The sequence below is a fragment of the Canis lupus genome, chromosome 17 (assembly GCF_003254725.2).
Source record: "Canis lupus dingo isolate Sandy chromosome 17, ASM325472v2, whole genome shotgun sequence".
Classification (NCBI taxonomy): domain Eukaryota; kingdom Metazoa; phylum Chordata; class Mammalia; order Carnivora; family Canidae; genus Canis; species Canis lupus.
Genome location: NC_064259.1, coordinates 13,188,958 through 13,208,586, shown reverse-complemented (window position 1 = coordinate 13,208,586; position 19,629 = coordinate 13,188,958). Strand labels below are relative to the sequence as shown.

General features: G+C 36.3%; 1 protein-coding gene and 1 pseudogene across 2 annotated transcripts in view; one reads left to right on the top strand and one right to left on the bottom strand.

Moving 5' to 3' along the window:
• SMC6 (structural maintenance of chromosomes 6) overlaps positions 1 to 19,629 on the top strand; it is a 68,509-nt gene that overhangs the window by 7,685 nt on the left and 41,195 nt on the right. For both annotated transcript variants that reach the window (XM_035700983.2, XM_035700984.2), the window contains exons 2-8: positions 122 to 261; positions 2,523 to 2,640; positions 5,060 to 5,165; positions 11,176 to 11,312; positions 11,921 to 11,982; positions 16,766 to 16,846; positions 17,826 to 17,927. In XM_035700983.2, coding sequence (XP_035556876.1) covers positions 127 to 261; positions 2,523 to 2,640; positions 5,060 to 5,165; positions 11,176 to 11,312; positions 11,921 to 11,982; positions 16,766 to 16,846; positions 17,826 to 17,927 — 741 coding nt within the window. In that variant the 5' untranslated portion in view covers positions 122 to 126. The remainder of the gene's footprint in view (positions 1 to 121; positions 262 to 2,522; positions 2,641 to 5,059; positions 5,166 to 11,175; positions 11,313 to 11,920; positions 11,983 to 16,765; positions 16,847 to 17,825; positions 17,928 to 19,629) is intronic.
• Positions 13,243 to 14,650, bottom strand: LOC112664786 (dnaJ homolog subfamily A member 1-like; annotated as a pseudogene).

Below are 19,629 nucleotides of genomic sequence, written 5' to 3'. Positions count from 1 at the left end.
TGGACATAGTACTTAAAACTTAAGCTTTGTTTCACTTATTTTGTTAAGTTCAATATGTATGTAATAATTATATGGATGCCTACGCTTGATTTACTTCATTGTTACTCTAATAAATGTTCAGACCCGATGGCCAAAAGAAAAGAAAATTTCTTCTCTCCCGAAAATGCCAAAAGACCAAGACAAGAAGAGTTGGATGACTTTGACAAAGACGGTGATGAAGATGAATGTACAGTTTCTTTCACTAATGGTACCTCTACTTTGGTAAGTGCAAAATTTGGCAACTAGCATGGTTTTCATGTCTGGTTTATATGTCATATTCTTGGTAATTCAGTATCAGGAAAAGTGAATGATTTTTTTTTTTTGAACTAAGGTAAAATAATATGACTACTTTTGATGTTTATGTTAATTATTAGAAACAATCAGTAAAGAAAACAGTAAAACAAAGAGCTTGTTCTTTGGAAAGATCAATAAATTTGACAAATCTCTAGTAAGGCCAACAAAGGGGAGAAAAGAAAGAAAACACAGATTACAGATTATAGGAACAGAAACAAAACTGTAGCATCAACTCTGTAGACTTCAAAAGGACAATAAGGGACATGAGATGGTGTTCAACATCATTTATTATTGGGGAAGTGCAAATTAAGACTACAGTGAGATATTACTACACACCCATCAGAATGAGTGAAGTTAAAAACAACAGTGACAGGTTCAAATGCTGGCAAGGATGCAGGAAAACTGGATCATTCATAGGTTACTGGTGGGAATATAAAATGGTATGGCCACTCCGAAAAATAGTTTGGCTGTTCTTTTTTTTTTTTTTTTTTAATTCAGTATGCAGCAACTTACAATATAACTCAGCATTTGTCCCAGAGAAATGAAGATATACCTTCACACAAAAATATATACATGAATGTTTATAGCAGCTTTATTTGTAATAGCCAAAAACTGAAATGACCCAGATGTCATTCAGTGAGTGAATGGTTAAATACTATGGTACACTCATACCATGAAATATTACTTAGCAGTGAACTCCCAATGTAGGAAACAATGGATATTTCTATAACATTTGTGGAATGACAGTGTTTTATAAATGGAGAACAGATTAGTGGACCAGGGGTTAAGGTGGGGGGAGATGGGCTATAAAAGGACAACAGGAGGGATCCTTGTGGTGATGGAAATATTCTATATGGATGTTGACTATATCAGTGTCAGTATCCTGGTTATGATAGTGTACTACAGTTTTTAAGATGAACCATTGGGCAGAAACTGAGTAAAGAATTCATAGGATCCCTCTGTATTATTTCTTACAACTTCATCTACAATTAGATAAAAATAAAAATTTATTTTAAAACTCTTCAACCATAATTTCCAATATTCTGCTCATAAAAGGATATAAATATTTTTGCTTTTTAATAAGATGATGTCCAGAAGGAGAGAGCCAGGGAGTTTTTATTTTTATGTATTTATTTATTTGTTTGTTTGTTTTTTGCCAGGGAGTTTTTAAAGACACTGTTAAAATAGATGGATATTGGTAATATGTGGTTGATGTATTTTGGTGTTTCTAATTACAAAATGTGACCCCTATATGCCAAACTCTTGATTAAAACATTTCTAAAACTCCAATGCTGATGTATGTATATTTACACTATGGGAATAATTTCTGTTTTATAGATTTAGAAACTATATATTCTTTATACATTGTCAAAGTCACACAGTTTATCAGTAGTGACAGAAAATCACAAGAAAAGTTACTTACCTTTTAAGAACATGTGCTCTATTGTTTGAATTGTTTATAGCAAATTCAGTGTTCAAACCATAGCTGGATAGTCATCTTTCAGGGATGCTTTAAATATTGTTTTATATTTTATAGGAAATTTTACTGTACCAATGATTCTCAACCAAGGGGAGATTTTGCCCCCCACGCCCCAGAAGACATTTAACAATGTCTGGACATGTTTTGGGTTGTCATAACTTGGAGTTAGCTGTGTGCTACTAGCATCTGGTGGGTAGAAGCTAGGAATGTTGTTAAAATTCTCAAAATGAGGGCAGCCCTGGTGGCCCAGCAGTTTGGCGCCATCTTCAGCCCGGGGTGCGATCCTAGAGATCTGGGATCAAGTCCCGCGTCGGGCTCCCTGCAGGGAGCCTGCTTCTCCCTCTGCCTGTGTCTCTGCCTCTCTGTGTGTGTGTGTGTGTGTGTGTGTTTGTCATGATTAAATAAAATAAAATCTTTTAAAAAAATCTCCAAATGCACAAAATAGCCCCACTCCAACAAAAATTACCTGACTCAAAACATTAGTATTGTCCATATTAAAAAACTATGTGATATAGTTATTAGATCCTTTAAGGACTTTAGAATGAGTGATTACTCCTAGAAGGTTCCCATTTAATTTCTTCTTACTCATGGAAGTTAAGGTTATTCAGTTACTATAACTGTTCATTATAACACTGCTGATCTTTCTCCAAATGCTTAGATGATTATAGTAAATTTATTAGATTGTTTTCTCTCTCTTTTTTGTTAATAGACCGCAGCAGAAGTTGGAATAATTGAGAGTATTCAGCTAAGAAACTTTATGTGTCATTCAATGCTTGGACCCTTTAAATTTGGTTCTAATGTCAACTTTGTTGTTGGCAACAATGGAAGTAAGTGCTTTTGCCCTCCTTATTTGACTTTGAGGAGTACTTTACAGTTAGAATGCATTAACTTTTTAAAACAGATGGCTGTGAATGCTAAAAATTGAAGTTTTAGATCTATAACTTATAGTCACGAATATTTTCAGTATTTGCTGCCAGCCTGCACTTTAAGAAAATAATGAGTTAACTTTAAGTTCATTATTTATACAGTAAGAATAAACATTTCCTCAATTTTTTTTAAATCCGTTTACCTTGGAATTCATACTGTAGAAGAGTGGACAAGCTACCCTCATTGTGACCAAGGTAGCGCAGCATCTTACATCTATTAAATGTTATAATAGAGCATAAACAGAGTGCCATGGGAACCAAACATGAAAGAAGCTAATTCTCACCATGGCCAATGAAGCTTAAAGAGAAGGTGGTATTTGTGGTGCTACTTGAATGAAAATTACAGATTCTTTAGGTCTCATTGTCAAAGAGGCTGAGATACTCCAAGCAGAGATTACACATTAGCAGAGGTTTGAAGGAACCAAACATGAAAGAAGCTAATTCTCACCATGGCCAATGAAGCTTAAAGAGAAGGTGGTATTTGTGGTGCTACTTGAATGAAAATTACAGATTCTTTAGGTCTCATTGTCAAAGAGGCTGAGATACTCCAAGCAGAGATTACACATTAGCAGAGGTTTGAAGGAGTAGAAGTAGATGTGCATGGACAATGGCAACAACCTTATATGGCCTTATTCTACATGATAAGGAGGGACAGAAACTGACACTGAAGAGTCCTGTTGTAGGTGATATTGGTGAGGATCTTGAATGCCATGATAAAGATTTTAATGTTTTATTCAAAAGTCAGTGGAGAACCAGGTAAAGTTTATGAGTAAGGGGTGACAAGGTCAAGATTTTTGAAACAAACTGGCCATGTTGTTGTGGACAATGGATTAGAAGGGAAGAGACACAGGGTTAGAAAGACCTGTTAGACAGCTTTTGTGATGGGCCAGCGAGCTGTTGACATCTTGATTGAGCCAGTACACAGAGTCTACAGCTGGTGGTGGTGCTAGAACAGGACGGTAGGTGAGTACAGCTTTACATTCTGTTTAGTGTATAGTTGTTCTTTGTTTCCTGTGCTCTATATTCAGTGAAGAAAAAAATGTTTTCAGAAGGAGAGAATGGACAGAGGGATCAGTGCTGCTGGGAAGTCTCATGGGACAAGAAATAAGGCATGACTGGTGGGTTCTTCAATTAGGTCTTTTTTTGTTTTTAAATTTTGAAGCAGTGATTTTATGAATAAAATAATGCAAATAGTGAAGGCAATGAATTTGGAAATGAAGAAGCTGGGACTTAGAGATTTAGAGGCTTGAAAGGTATTCCAGATTCTAAACCAGTAGTATATTTGGGTTAATTTAGGGTATATTGTTGAAAATGATGGGTGTGGTAAGAGTTGATTGAATTAGTTGATTGTGGAGTTCAGAAAATGATTACATATTCTGAGTATTTTAGATTTTGAAATTTTAGCTTATGATATATCTGTTAGTGTAAAAAGAAGTATACTTTTCAGAAAACTAGCAAATGAATAATATTCAAATTAGGAATAGTAATTGTCAAAATATTACACAGAAACATTCATCTTTATGACTGATTATTTTTCCATATTTAAGTTCATTCATTCATTTGGTAAATACCAGAGTGCCTATTATGAGCTGCTTTTGGAGATACAGCATTGAATAAAACAGGCAACATCCCTGTCCCTATGGAGCTTGCTTTTGCATTTAAGGGTTGTTAAAAATAGTTTCTGATTTCTGTGAATTTATGGAGAAAGTAAATTACGCCTAAATTAGAATGTAATAAAAGTTAGATGAAGTAAATATACATGTGTAGTCACAAATATAGGCTTGTTTTTAATAGGCTGATGGACCAAGAGAAACAATGAGAATTTTATGTTGGAAAGATAGCAACCGGGATCCCTGGGTGGTGCAGGGGTTTAGCGCCTGCCTTTGGCCCGGGGCGCGATCCTGGAGACCCGGGATCGAGTCCCACGTCGGGCTCCCGGTGCATGGAGCCTGCTTCTCCCTCTGCCTATGTCTCTGCCTCTCTCTCTCTCTCTGTCTATCATAAATAAATAAATAAAATCTTTAAAAAAAAAAAAAAAAAAGGAAAGATAGCAACCATTTTTACCATTTCCTTATTAGTGGTGAAAATTTGATTTCTGAAATGTACTATTTTTTTTTCCTGATAGCAGCAGCTAAATATCTCATGATAGGTACAACTTTTTTTAAGGTCGCTGAGAGAAGATGATAATTGAAGTGTAACACTTCAGGGTTAGAACTAATTTACATTTTTATTCAGAAATCTTTTTATATCAAATGGTAGAAGGCAGCCTTTTTGTTTCTATCTTTAATGAATGTGATTTCTTTAACACCTGTCTCTTTAGGTGGGAAGAGTGCCGTGCTTACAGCTCTCATTGTTGGCCTTGGAGGAAAAGCTGTTGCTACAAATAGAGGCTCTTCTTTGAAAGGTTTTGTGAAAGATGGACAGAAGTAAGTGTTTGCTTTCTACGTGTATTTTTCAATCCTTTAGTAAGAAACAGCTGCTTTAGATTTCTAGTTCATGTAAACATGATAGGGAATGAACTGGCTTCCCAGAAGTAGAGCCGAAGAGTCCTATTTTTGCATTCCTTTCTCTTGCTCCCTGTTGCCAGCATGGCCGCTGTTGTCTGTTACTCTCCAGACAAAAAGCTTGTGTAAACTATTGCCGTGTACCTGCCCACTTACACTTTTATTTCTCTTACCTTTTTGAAGGAAAGAACTAGTATGATAAATCCATGTATTTCTCTTTAAGGGATTAGTTATAAACATTGGACTTTCCTGGCTCTTGACCCAAACTTCACCAAGTCCATGTTAATAAGATGTAGGCAAAAGCAGAGTCAGTGACCAGCCAAGGGTCCCTGCATAAAATTTCTGCCTCCAGTCCCTAAGAATTCCAAAGAAGTATTCCATTCTCTGTCTTTGATTTTGTGTGCTTTACTCAGGTGGTTTGCCAGTGAGTTTGATTTGAGGACCACAACCACACATCTATTTGGTGGTCCATCTTGACCCTTGGAGAATGGTCATGTAACTACTGTCGTTGGCTCTGTGCATATTTTTCTTCTTTTTTTAAAAAGATTTTATTTACTTACTTACTTACTTACTTACTTATTTATTTATTTATTTATTTATTTATTTATAAGAAAGCAAGCAAGAGCAGGGGGAGGAGCAGAAGGAGAAGCCAACTCAACACTGAGCATGGTGCCCAGTGCAGGGCTTGATCCCACAACTCTGAGATCATGGCTTGAGCTGAAATCAAGAGTCAGATGCTTAACCCCCTGAGCCACCCAGGCTCTCCACTTAATATTTCCTTTTGATATAGCTTACCTTCATGTAACTTTATATTAATTGCCTGATTTGCATCATTGTAGACTTAAGGGCTTTTGCCCATTAGGTGTGCTTTTCAGGCTGAGGTCCTTCTTCTTCTTAATATAGCTTTCAGTAACTCTGAAGGGATCCTTGTGTCTCCTAAAAACTGGAAGTAAACTCTGTTATTCTAGCTCTCAGAGTGAGGCTACTCCCATTGCTCATTTCTCGTGCATTCCCATGCCCAGAACCTCTGGAACTTTGATAATTAACAGTGATCTTCTTTTTTCATATAATAGATTTTCCTTCTGCTCCTTATCATATCCATTTAACTTCTTCAATTTTTTTTTGCTAAAATATAGAATGGGGATGGGATGTGGACCAGGACTGTAGTTTTCTTCTGTATTCCTCAGAAAACTATAGGAATCTTAACCCTAAGCCAGAGTTCCATGTGGACTCAGAAGAAGGGGTGAAGATACACAGAAAGTAATTTCCCATGCTCTCTGGCCTTGGAAAAGAACTATTTACTAACAATTCTCCAGCATATTTTCTGTCTCTCCGTATCTTATTTGGGTGCCAGCCCAGCAAGGTCCTCTCCCCTTCAGAGTCCCCAACCAAATAATAGCTGTAGTCAAAAATTAGTTATTTCAACATTTTTAATAATCCCAGCTCTATTTCAATTGATTATACTTAACTATACATTTCTCAATTGTCCAGTCAGTCTACCCAGCCAGATAATACATTGATCTTTCAAATAGGAGTTTTAAGAAAATAATTTTTTTTCTGTACCACTGGATATTTTATTAATGTTTCAATTAAAAATTTTTTGGTTTTGGTTTTGTTTGTTTGTTTGTTTTGGCCATTTGGGAAGTATCTGGACCGAAGCAGGAACTTCTTTCTGAGACTTATCCTCAGAATATCATTTTTAAAAAGAAAGAGACAAAGGCCAGCTCACACAAATCACCAACTTTCAAGAACACAGCTGCCTGTAGATAGTAATATTAATATATTTTAAAGTTAATAACAGTTGAAAGCTTTAATTTGAACTCAGTCTCCTTTTTTACTGACCTTGTCTGAAAAAGTAACTTAAAAATAGCTTTTTCAAACCCAATACTATTCTTCTCTAGTCATCCCCTTCTTCATTTAAAATTTAAAAACAGCTCCTCCCATGGTAACCTCTCTCAGTAATCCAATCCTCTATTTCCATCTTAGTTCATTTTTCCTTCCCTTCCCCTGTGTCCATGTTTTGTTTCTTAAATTCCACATATGAGTGAAATCATGATGTTTGATCTATCTCTGACTTACTTCACTTAGCATAATACCCTCTAGTTCTGTCCAAGTCATTGCAAATGGCAAGATTTCATTCTTTTTGATGGCTGAGTAATATTCTAATGTGTGTGTCTATAAGTATGTATTCTTTATCCGTTCATCTGTTGATGGACATCTGGGCTCTTTCCATATTTTGGCTAATGTAGACATTGCTGCTATAAGTATTGGGGTGCAAGTGCCCCTTTGAATCACTGTTTTTGTATCCTTTGGCAAAATACCTGGTGTTGTAATTGCTGGGTCGTAGGGTAGCTCTATTTTTAACTTTTTTTTTCCTTAAAGATTTTATTTATTCATGAAAGACTGAGAGAGAGACAGAGAGAGAGAGGGAGGCAGAGACATAGGCAGAGGGAGAAGCAGGCTTCATGTAGGAAGCCCGATGTGGGACTTGATCCGGGATCACACCCTGAGCCAAAGGCAGATGCTCAACCACTGAGCCACCCAGGCTTCCCTATTTTTAACTTTTTGAGAAATCTTCATAGTATTTTCCAGAGGGACTGCACCAGTTTACATTCCCACAAACAGTGGAAGAGGGTTCCCCTTTCTCTGCATCCTTGCCAACATTTTTTTTCCTGTGTTGTTAATTTTAGCCATTCTGTCTAGCATGATGTAGTATCACATTGTGGTTTTGATTTGTATTTTCCCAATGCCGAGTGATGTTGAGCATGTTTTCACGTGTCTTTTGGCCATTTGTATGACTTCTTGGGGAAATTTCTGGTCATGTCTTCTGCCCATTTCTTGACTAGATTTGTTTGTTAGGTATTGAGTTTGATAAGTTCTTTGTAGATTTTATCAGATAAGACATTTGCAAATATCTTTTCCCATTCTCTAGATTGCCTTTTAGTTTTGTTGACTATTTGCTTTGCAAAAGCTCTTTATCTTGATGAGGTCTCAGTAGTTCATTTTTGCTTTTGTTTCTCTGTAGTCACTTTATTTTTATTTTTTATTTTATTTTTTTAAAAGATTTTATTTATTCATGAGAGAGAGAGAGAGAGAGGCGGAGACACAGGCAGAGGGAGAAGCAGGCTCCATGCAGGGAGCCTGATGCGGGACTCGATCCCGGGACTCCAGGATCACGCTCTGGGCCAAAGGCAGGCGCTAAACCGCTGAGCTACCCAGGGATCCCCTGTCACTTTATTTTTAAAATGTGTTCATGAGGTACATTCACTTAATACTGGGTAATCATACTAGTTAATGAAATAAAATATTTTTTTCTCCGTATAGTAGGCCAGCTGCCCTTCTCCTGTTATACTTTAGTTAGTGGTTTTCAACCTTGACTGTTCATTAGAATCACCTTGGAATCTTTTAAAAATCCTATTAGTTACAATTTTCCAGGAGCATATATGTCTTAATTGTGTATTTCTGATTTAAACACGCACACCCCAGCTTAAAGTAATTTAGAAAAGGAGATTTATTGTGAAGATTCAGGGATATATTTCTTACAACCTGCAGGGAAGAAGTTTTCACAAGTGACCAAAACTGAGAGACTTCAGAAGCAAGTTTTATCTGTCTTTGGGCCTTTCTTTTTTGTGTCTCTGCCTTTCTCTCTGTGTGTCTTTAGATGCACGCTGCAACCCTTCTGCTTGCTCTTTTTTGTGTCTCTGCCTTTCTCTCTGTGTGACTTTAGATGCATGCTGCAACCCTTCTGCTTGCTCTACCACCCTCCGTCACCCCCTCACTCAATGGGCTGTGCTGTTATGTTGTGTTCCTTTTCCTCAGTCCTCTTATATCAAGTGTGTGGGTTTGTGAATGTGTTTTTTTCTCTCTCATTGTCTCTGGACTATGTGTTCCCTTCCTTATAACTTCCCAGAGTCTTTGTTACTCCGTGTCTTTGCGTGCACAGTCGTTGACCTCTTACCACTTTAGTCTGTGGGGCTGTGTGTTTAAGGAAGTGCTCTCATGTTCTCTGTGTTTCTGACTCACTGCCAGTGTCTGTGGGTGTGTTTCTCTTTCAATGTGTCTTGATGGTTTCCCAGGAACTTCTCCATTGTGTGCTCCTGCTGCTCTCTGGAGCTTCTCATCAGGAGCCATGTCCCAAACTGGTTTCCCTGGTCCTCAGAGGCCTCAAGGAATCCCCAGCTCTTAAACTGGTTGTGCCTTCATTTGGGTTTGTTGATAAAACGTTTTCACTGAAATCATCTAGATTTATGGAAATGTTGCAAAGGTAGTACAGTTTCCTTTATTCCCTTCATCTACTTTTCCTTAATGTTGACATCTTAGGTAACAAAGGTACTTTTATCAAAGCTATGTAGTTCACATTGGCGCAGTATTACTGAGGAAACTACAGGCCTTATTTGGATTTTACTAGTTCTTCTTAATTTGAATTTTGAAAGAAGAGAATCTGCTTCAGTTACTGTCAGATTTCTGTATTTAGCTCCATCCCTGGGGGACAGGGTGGAGACTGGACTGATGGTTGCTCAGCCCTATCTTTCTGCTTGGGCACTCAGAGAAGGGGGTGAGGGAGCAGCAGCAGAGAAACCCTTCCTTCAGTGGGCCTACTGTAATACCGGCATACAGTAAAGTTCATCTTGCTTGTATTTTTCTGCAATTCTTGTAAATGGAAGCAATTTGGGAATATGATTACAAATTCATGAAAACAAATAATATTAAAGATTCCATTTAATTATCAGTTAAAGCAGTTTCACATTAAAGGACTTTAGCATTTTGGCAGATGTTCATATGAGCTAGGAAAAAAGTTAATCTCCTTTTATGTTTAAGGAAATTTTAATGTATTTAGTAGTAGACTTGATTGACATTGTTTTTCTGTCTCATTTTAACAAAAATTAAAGTAGAAAAATAAAGATTGATATATTTTTTTCCTATAACATTTTACTTATTTTTAAAAAGAATTATTTATTTATTCATGAGAGACAGAGGCAGAGACACAGACAAAGGGAGAAGCAGGCTCCATACAAGGATCCTGATGTGGAACTCGATCCCGGGACTCTGGGATCACACCCTGAGCTAAAGGCAGACGCTCAACCGTTGAGCCACCCAGGCGTCCCTCCTATAATATTTTAAAATGTACATGGCTATAAATGCTTTAAACTTTTTTAAAACTTTAAAAACTAATTTTCATAATACCAATAAAACTTCAATAATTTTTTACCTTTTTTTATGTTTCTTGATACCAAATACTTTCATTTTTTTATTGCCAAGTATTTGAAAGGTTAAAGTTGCTTCTTTTGATTCTGATGCTCTTAGAAAGTTATTACTTCACCATAATTGTTACTTAATTATTCTTAAAGGTCAACTGTTAGCATGATGCTTTATTATGTAATTTAGAGTAGTCAGGTGGTATAGTATTACATGCTGCTTATAGGAAAACGTATAACTTAACATGATTTGAAACCACCAAACTTAAATGGTTTTAGGGTGCTTGGGTGGCTCAGTTCATTAAGTGTCTGACTTCAGCTCAGATTGTGATCTCAGGGTCCTGAGATTGAGCTCCGCTTTGGGCTTTTGGCTCAGCAGGGCATCTACTTGTTCCTCTCCCTCTCCTTCTGCTCCTCCCCACTCTCCGCAACTCATGCTGTCTCTCTCAAATATATAAATAAAATCTTTTTAAAAAAGAGGTTTTTATGTGAATGTAATATTTCTATTATAGATAGGATAGTCAATGTTTTTATAACCCTTATTCTCAACTTTGTTTTTTGTTAGGTGTGTTATCTTCGACATTATTCTGTCATAATCTGGTAGCCATCAATGGCTGGTGTAAAGCTACTTTTCAAATGAATTAGGCAAATTGCTTTGGAGGTTTTGAAAATTATAGCAACCTGGATTGAAATTGCACTGTACCTTCATGTGACTTCTCTTAACCTTCTTGCTTTAGCTCAGCAGATATCTCCATAACATTAAGGAACAGAGGAGATGATGCCTATAGAGCAAATGTGTATGGCAACTCTATAGTCGTGCAGCAGCACATCAGCATGGATGGAAGTCGGTCTTATAAACTAAAAAGTGAAACAGGTTTGTTATGAATGTCTTTTCATTTCATATAAAATGCTACTAAATATTCAGTTAGAGTGAAGTGATTGTTCAGATATTCATTGAAAGGGCATTTCTTCCCAATCTCTTGAAACCATTTTCTTGTCATGTGATAGGTTGGCTGCATGTATTACACACCCATGATTAAATATGAACATATATACACAGTTGTTTTACCACAAGACATACCAGCAGAACCATGATTATCAGTCTGAGTCTTGAAACAGGCTTTACCACTTTGTTCTCAGCTGCAGGCCTCCTTCCACTTCTGTAGTTTTTATCACATGTAGAAAGGGGAGTTAACCAAAGGTGGAAAAGGACATGAAGGAAGAGGAGGTGAAGACCTAGATGAGAAGGAAAAGCCAGTGTTTTGCTATGGGGAGAACAGCACTGTCCTTGTATCCATGCTGTTTCCTCCTCCGTGTGCTTGGGTGGTGATGACTGCAGCATGCAGCTCTCTCAGATCTGTGCCTATTCTTAAGGACATGACAAAAATAGTTAATATTTGTATTTATGAGTGAGTGCTTATTTTTTCTCCATATTTTTGCCCTAGAAATGGTCTGGTCATTTTATTTGTTTCTCTTAATCAGGCACTGTGGTTTCTACTAGAAAAGAAGAACTGATTGCAATTCTTGATCATTTTAACATACAGGTAATTGCTAAATTTTGTTTGAGATTAATGCACTGGTCACTTTCTCATGTGATTTCATTTGTAGTGTTGAAAGAACTAAAATGGACTTCTATAAGTAAGTTGACCATAGGACAAATGTTTACAACTATTGTTAGTGAAGTTGCTTAAAATTTACTAATTCAGCATTTTCAGTGCATGACCCAATGGTATGGGCTAAACTGGATGTTACTAACGGCTATAAAGTTTCTTTGCTTCCTGTTATTCTAGTTGGAATAGCATCTAAGTTTTCTAAACTCAGATGCTAAATTTTTGTAGAAAGGAAATTTATTCTAGAAAAATAAAGCATTTGTTTATGTATTTTGGAGTTATTGGTCGTACCTATAGGAGACAAGTCCAGTCCTTTTTGCTGAGATACTTTGAATAATTAAAAATAGAGCATATGGTCTAATTAATTAGTATTGGAATTGCCTTTGGAGGTCATCTAATTCACCTTTATTTTGTAGATGAGGATAGAACTGGAAAAAGTAAATTGACCCCACTGTCTAGCCGTATTTGTTGGTAGAGCCTGCATGGGGATCCAGGCATCCATGTTTATCCTAATGTACCACCCTCCTTACTTACTCCAGGATGGAGAACACCAAGACTAGTTACTAGGGAGAAAAAAACAGTTCTAAGTCTAGGTCTCTTTTCCATTTTGCTTTAGAACAGATCTGTCCAGGAAAACTTCCTGTGATAGTAGAAATGTTCTGTATTTTGCTATTCAGTGGGTCAACCACTAGCATGTTGCTCTTGACAGAAATGTGTGATTAAGAAATAGAGTGTTTGATTTTTATTTATGTTACCTAAGTATAAAAACTACATGTGGATAGTAGCTTGCATATCAGACAACGGAAGTTTAGAAAAACAATTATATTTGGAGAAAAGCAGATACATCAAATAAATTCGAGGCTAAAATTCAGGACAAATTATAAGCAGAATCAAGAATACCAACAGAGTATGGAATCGGATGTTGGGAGAATTGTGAAGAGCATCCAGTAGAGTTCTCACTGGATTTACCCTGTGTAGAATCTGCACCAAGTGTCCGTCCCTTCAGCAACTGCTTAAGTGGATTGTGGTGGAGAAATCACTTCTGCCAGAGACTTCTGATTCCTTATGTGGACAGCTCTAGTAGAAAGTTTTTATTAGGGAAAGGTTAAATAAAGCCTGTTTCTCTAAGCTCCCACTTCCTTGACGAATGTAAAAACATGTTTATGTCTTTCGAAATATTTTTTTTTATATTTGAGTTTATTCTTCATTTAACTTTTAAAGCACTACTATAGTTGAATATTAAAACAAAAACAATAGCAAGTAGTGAGCTATGATTATAGTCCTTCACTCATCCACTACTGCATATAAAATGCCAGCAGCAGTGTTATTCACTGGCTCCATTAAGAGGTCTGACACTGAACACCAACCCTAGGATGATGTTCATCATCCTCATGCTTCCTCATTGTAATGGCACCGTCTTTCCTGATTGGGATCAAAGTCCACCAGTTCTACCTGGTCCATTTCATCAGTCTCTTCTTCTTCCTTCCTCTCAGGAGTTTTTCCAGCAGAGAAAGTTTATCAGGAGAGAGAAAGCCATTCTCGGGGAAGTTTACCTTAAATTCAATGATTAGGCGACCCTTCTCATACGGTCTACGATAAATTGGCATGCCTTCATTTAGCACACACTTGATATCCCCATGCTTGACAATCTGACCTGGATGAGAGGTGATGACGATGGTTCGGTTGTCAAGAGTAGATCCTGGCTTTTGAAAGCTACACAGGGCTTCAACCAGCTGTATATCCATGCACATGAAAAGATCTCCTCGTCGAGTAAAAACAGCATGGTCCTTCTGATCTAAAACAATGATAATATCTCCTGGTTCCAGTCCTGGTTCTTGGTCTCCCTCACCATGGAATGTTATCTTCTGGCCATCTTTCATGCCTTTGTCAATATGCACTTCTAGAATCTTCTTCTCTCGAACTATCTTCCTTCCGTTGCAGCTTTTACATCTATCTTTAGGACTGATCCGTTCCCCATGGCCCTGGCACTCCATGCACACAGATTGAATTTGCTGAACCATTCCAGGTCCTATCTGATGAATTCTTATTTGCATTCCAGTATCTCGGCAATTGGGACAACATTCGACTGCTCCTTTCTTAACCACCTCGGCCTTCACATTTATCGCAAATCACATTCTTTTGCAGAGCTACTTTTCTTGTTGTGCCATTATATAAATCTTCTAAGGTTACTGAGAGCTGATGTACAACATTTTTACCTCTCCGTTCTCTCTGCATCTTGCCTCCTCCTCCAAAAAACATATCAAAGATGTCCATGGGGGGAGCCAAAACCACCACTAGCTCCACCTTCTTTAATTGCCTGTTCTCCTCTGTCATATAATTCCCTTTTCTTTGCATCAGAGAGCACTTCATAAGCTTGAGAAATCTGTTTAACTTCTCTCCTTCATTTGGATTCTTATCAGGGTGGTACTTCAAGGCCAGTTTTCTGTAAGCCTTTTTCAATTCCTCCTGGGTGGCATTGCATTTGACCCCCAAAACATCATAGTAAGTGGTTTCTTTCACCATTTTCTACAGCCAGTGAGAGGGCCGAAGCCAGTGTGGGGGAGCAGGAAGGAGCGCGTTGCTGGGCGCAGCTCGGGCAGCCTCCGCGTCTCACCGAGTATTCTGGAAAGTTCCGCCTCTTTCGAAATATTTGAAGATTGTTATCATACTTCCTTTAGTCCTCTTCTGGTACTATGCAGTAAACTGCAGGTTCAGGTTCGGTGATCAAAACACAGAAGGTCTAGAGCTACATTAACCTGTACAAGAACCACTAGCCTTATGCGGATATTAAGTATTTGAAATGTAGGTAGTCCAAATTGACATTTACTGTAGTTTGAGATATACATTTGAAGACTTAATGCAAAGGAATAATTCCATTTTTTATAAGTTATTAAAATAATATTTTAGATAGATTAGAAATATTAAAATTAATTTTGGCCATTTCTTTTTATATTTTTTATGTAGCTACTAGAAAATTTTGAATTATCTGTGTGATTTGTATTACAGATCTATTGGTCAGTGGTGGCCTAAAATAACCACGAGGGAGGAGGATATTTAATGTCTTTAAGTACCTGATTATATTTGTCCTGTGCCTCCCCTTCTTATCCTTTCTTTGACGTTTATCTGTTTGTGCTTGCTTTTATGCTTGCTACCATCTTAACAGGTAAAGCTGCAAGATTCCTTTTTTTTTTTTTTTTTTTTTTTTTAAGCTGCAAGATTCTTACGTAATACCTAGGGTAGTAGGAACTAGGAACCCCATTTCAAAAACCATCAAAAAGATGCAGACAAAAGAATATAAATTTTAAATTTTGTAGAAGCTACTAATTCAACGTTGGTTAAAATGTGTGTCATTAAAGCTAGTGCATTAGGTCTTATTTTTTAAGAAGTCATATGGAATATGAAATTAAGATATAGGGCAAATCTTATAAAAAATATGTAGCAGTCAGTGTGATTGATCTATATAATAATAGAGTGTTATGTAGAGGTTTCTTTATAACTCCATAAATGTTTCGTCTTAGAAGATCTAAAATTTTACTTAAAAAGGAAGATTTTAACCATTATTTAACCATTATTATACTAACAGAGTACAATCAGTATTTTACAGATGGTAAATGAAGTTTAAATTTTTTTTTCATTCAGGGTCATCTGGGTGGTTCAGCAACTAAGCATCTGCCTTCATTAAGCTCAGGTCATGACCTCAGGGTCCTAATATCCCATCCTGGGATCTAGCCCCAGGTCAGGCTCTCTGCTCAGCAGGGGAGTCTGCTTTTCCCTTTTCCTCTGCACCTCCTCCCGACATGTTCTCTGTCTCCTCTCTCTCTCTCTTCTCCTCCCTTCTCTCAAATAAATAAATAAAATCTAAAAAAATAAAATAACTTCTCATTTATACTGGTGCTATGTATTCTATAACTTTGCAAATGGGATTATTTTCTAATACATGAATTACTTTCTTATTAACACCAAAGATATAAATGAGTAATGATCTTGAATCTTTCTGAAACAAGTTTAACATATGTATTTATATTTTTTCAACTTTTTCACTTATGCTTTGGTCAGTACTTTACTGTTACCATAACTGTACTTGAACTTGTTAGGTATAAGTAGTTTCATTCAAGAAGTGGCTTATTTAAAATGACTCCTCCAAAAGGTAGAGTGGTTCCAGCGTTTTTATTTATTTCATAACATCTTCATGAAGAAATAACAAATGGAAAGTCTGAAGAACTGCTGTAAGAAAAATAAATACTACTTGGCATCATAATTCTGATTAGAAATAACCAAGTTAGACTTTTTGTATTCAGTTGAAGAAACTAACTTGCCCAGTGCTACATAGAAGGTGAGACACAAAAACCCAAGTCTACTGAGGGCTTTACTTACTGTTGTCTGATTGTTAACCAGTAGCGTAGGAGTGAAATTATATAAAACAGATGAAAGAAATGAGAACTTTCTGATAAAAACACTTCTTCACGGAGTTCTTGTGCTCATGTCCTCATATAGTGGCAGAGTAATTTTGGGTATGGTATTTATTTTAGTATCTTGAAATACTTTCTCTACATTCAGAAGTTCTAATATTTTTTCTTTTCTTTATATATTTACCATAATACTCTAACTTTAGTCTTCTTGATGACACCATAGGTGAATTGTATTCTGTATTTCAGTTCATTTATTCTTAAGGTATTAAAATGAAATATGCAAAAATAACCTCTCTGGTTTGTTTCAGGTGGATAATCCAGTTTCTGTTTTAACACAAGAGATGAGCAAGCAGTTCCTTCAGTCTAAAAATGAAGGAGACAAATACAAAGTAAGGAGCACCAAAGGAAATAAGAATTTATCAAAAAATAATATATTATAGATAAGGCATATATACCAAACATAACTCTTGCCCACATAATCAATGTTGAGTGGTTTTTTTTAAAAGCCACCTATTTACAGTAATATTGTAGGGCTAATTTAGGAAAGTTCTAAGTACGATGGAAGTATAATTTTCTTGGTAAATTCTTGCTTTCACTTTTTGGCTTTTAATTTTGAGAGAGAATGGATTATTCTAAAATTAATCTTTAAGGAAATTCAAGGGAATGATTGGCCATACATAGTAACATTTAAACCTTAAATTATTTAAAACTTAAAAAGCTAACAAGAAATTTGACTACTACTTATGTTGTAATTTTTTTTTTTTTGAGGTTCCAAGTAGCTTTAATGAGCCTGAGCACCTCTTATGTTGTAATCTTTGGGTTTCAGGATTTCCTTTTCTAAAAATTCAAGATCCAGCAAGATCAAGAATACAGAAGTTTTCTCTTTATTCGTATTTGTTTAAAGAATGAAATAATCAGTGAAAATGAGTTTTCAAGATGGTGTTATTCTTCTACCAAAAGTGTTTTCTTTTTTTTTTTTTTTAAGACTTATTTATTTATTCATGGGAGGCACAGAGAAAGAGGCAGAAACATAGGCAGAGGGAGAAGTAGGCTCCCTGCGGGGAACCTGATGTGGGACTCCATCCCAGGACCCTAGGATCACACCCTGAGCCGAAAGCAGACACTCAACTGCTGAGCCATCCAGATGCCCCACAGAAGTGTTTTCTTACATGAGCTCTTAAGAGCTTTGGCAAATGAATGTGTAGATGTGAGCAGAGTAAGTTAAGTAAATTTTAGGTGTGAAGACTTGAGTGTGTTTTTATTATCTTTTTACATAATTGGTCAAAAATATTTGGAGACCAAAGTTTTGTTTTTCACAGTTCCATGGAAATTTACAAACTCCTAATTGTGTTTTTCTTATCAATATAGTTCTTCATGAAAGCAACTCAACTTGAACAGATGAAAGAAGATTATTCATACATTATGGAAACAAAAGAAAGAACAAAGGAGCAGATAAATCAAGGAGAAGAGGTTTGTAAACACAATGAAAATATTTATGAGATCAAATTCTTTTAGTATTTTTAAATAGTACTGTAAAATTATGTCCCTATAGATCTGTATTTATATAAAACTAATAACACTTTCATAGCACTGTATGAAATAGAGGAAGTGTGTTTTTTTATTTTCAGGGTATTAGCCTTTACTTTCTTTGTTTTGGAATAATGGGTATGTACACGTTTTCCTCTGTTAGGCTATAAAGTAGAGGACAGGGCAATATTTTACATATTTGTTAATATATGACTAATTGGTTCTACAGTAAGGTATCAGTGTAAGTAGTTTAAAAACTCTAATATTTCTTTTGATGGGAAAATAAGCACAAGTCTCAAGCTGATATTGAACATAATATTCACTTGTAATCATATACGGTAGGTAATTCTTTGATCACACTGGTAAAATGTTAGCATTCATTAAGCACCGATAGCTTGGTAGCAGCTGTCACATCCATCCTCACCAGTTTGGCAGCTGTGCATATTTGTTTGACTTTGCAATTAACTCAAGCCAGTGTGACTTAATTACTTTTTTTTAACGTCTGCTATATTTTCTTCTTGTACTTTCTTCTTCAGATTCCTGAAGATCCAACCTTCTGTCTGATAATCAGAGACCTCAAAATCATAAGGCTTACATTTCAGCTTTTCATCCCGTACATTAAGCCCCACCAATTTTTTTTTAAAGATTTTATTTATTTATTTATGAGAGACACATAGAAAGAGAGAGGGAGAGACACAGGCAGAGGGAGAAGCAGGCTCCATGCAGGGAGCCCAACGTGGGACTCAATCCCAGGTCTCCAGGATTAGGCCCTGGGCTGAAGGTGGCACTAAACGAGCCACCCGGGCTGCCCAAGTCCCACCAATTTTTGTGTGATGCTATATCTTGTTCTTTTGTTACTTAGTCAGTTTTATACAACCAGTTGAGCTTCCAGCTCTTTCTTAGCTTTTTCTTTGACACAGAATTGTACTAATGATTGAACCAGGTCAACCCTTTTACTTCAAGTTTTGAGGATTGAATATTTAAAGTTAGGTCTGTGGTTGTGTGAAAACTCAGACAGCAAAGATGAGTGTATTTATTTTTATTCCCCACAGTATCCCTTCAAACTCAGAAAATGTGGATATGGGGAGGCACTATAAACCATAGAATTAATCTTGGAATATCAGTGTTATTGGGAAAAGGAAATATTTGCATATTCAAAAATGTAATAGTATATGTTACATTTATTATTTTAAAAATAGCGTCTCAGGATCTTGAAGAAACTTGTTTGCTTCGGACAGCTAGAGGTTAAATACCCACTTTCTCCATAGTATACTTTATTATTAACTATTAAATATATTTTGATTATGAAGTTTAAGAAGCACTTCCCTATATGTAACAGAGTTCCTTATGTATAATATGCACATAAGAGGTTTTTTTCCTAATTAATTAAATGTCCTATATTCTCAAAATAAACTCTGAATTTGAATAGTTAAATCTGTAGGAAGTAGTATGTGAAGGTTAGATAGAAACTGGAAGGTGTTGAGTCAATAAATACCAAGTTCCAGTGTGTGCCTCCTGGCATTGTGCTTTTGTCCATGGCCATATGACAGCAAATACGTAGCAGGGTTCTGGAGTCAGAGTATAGTGGGCACTGCTAAAGGACTCATGACTAGATTTGTGCAAAAGCACCTAAGAGGGTGTCAGT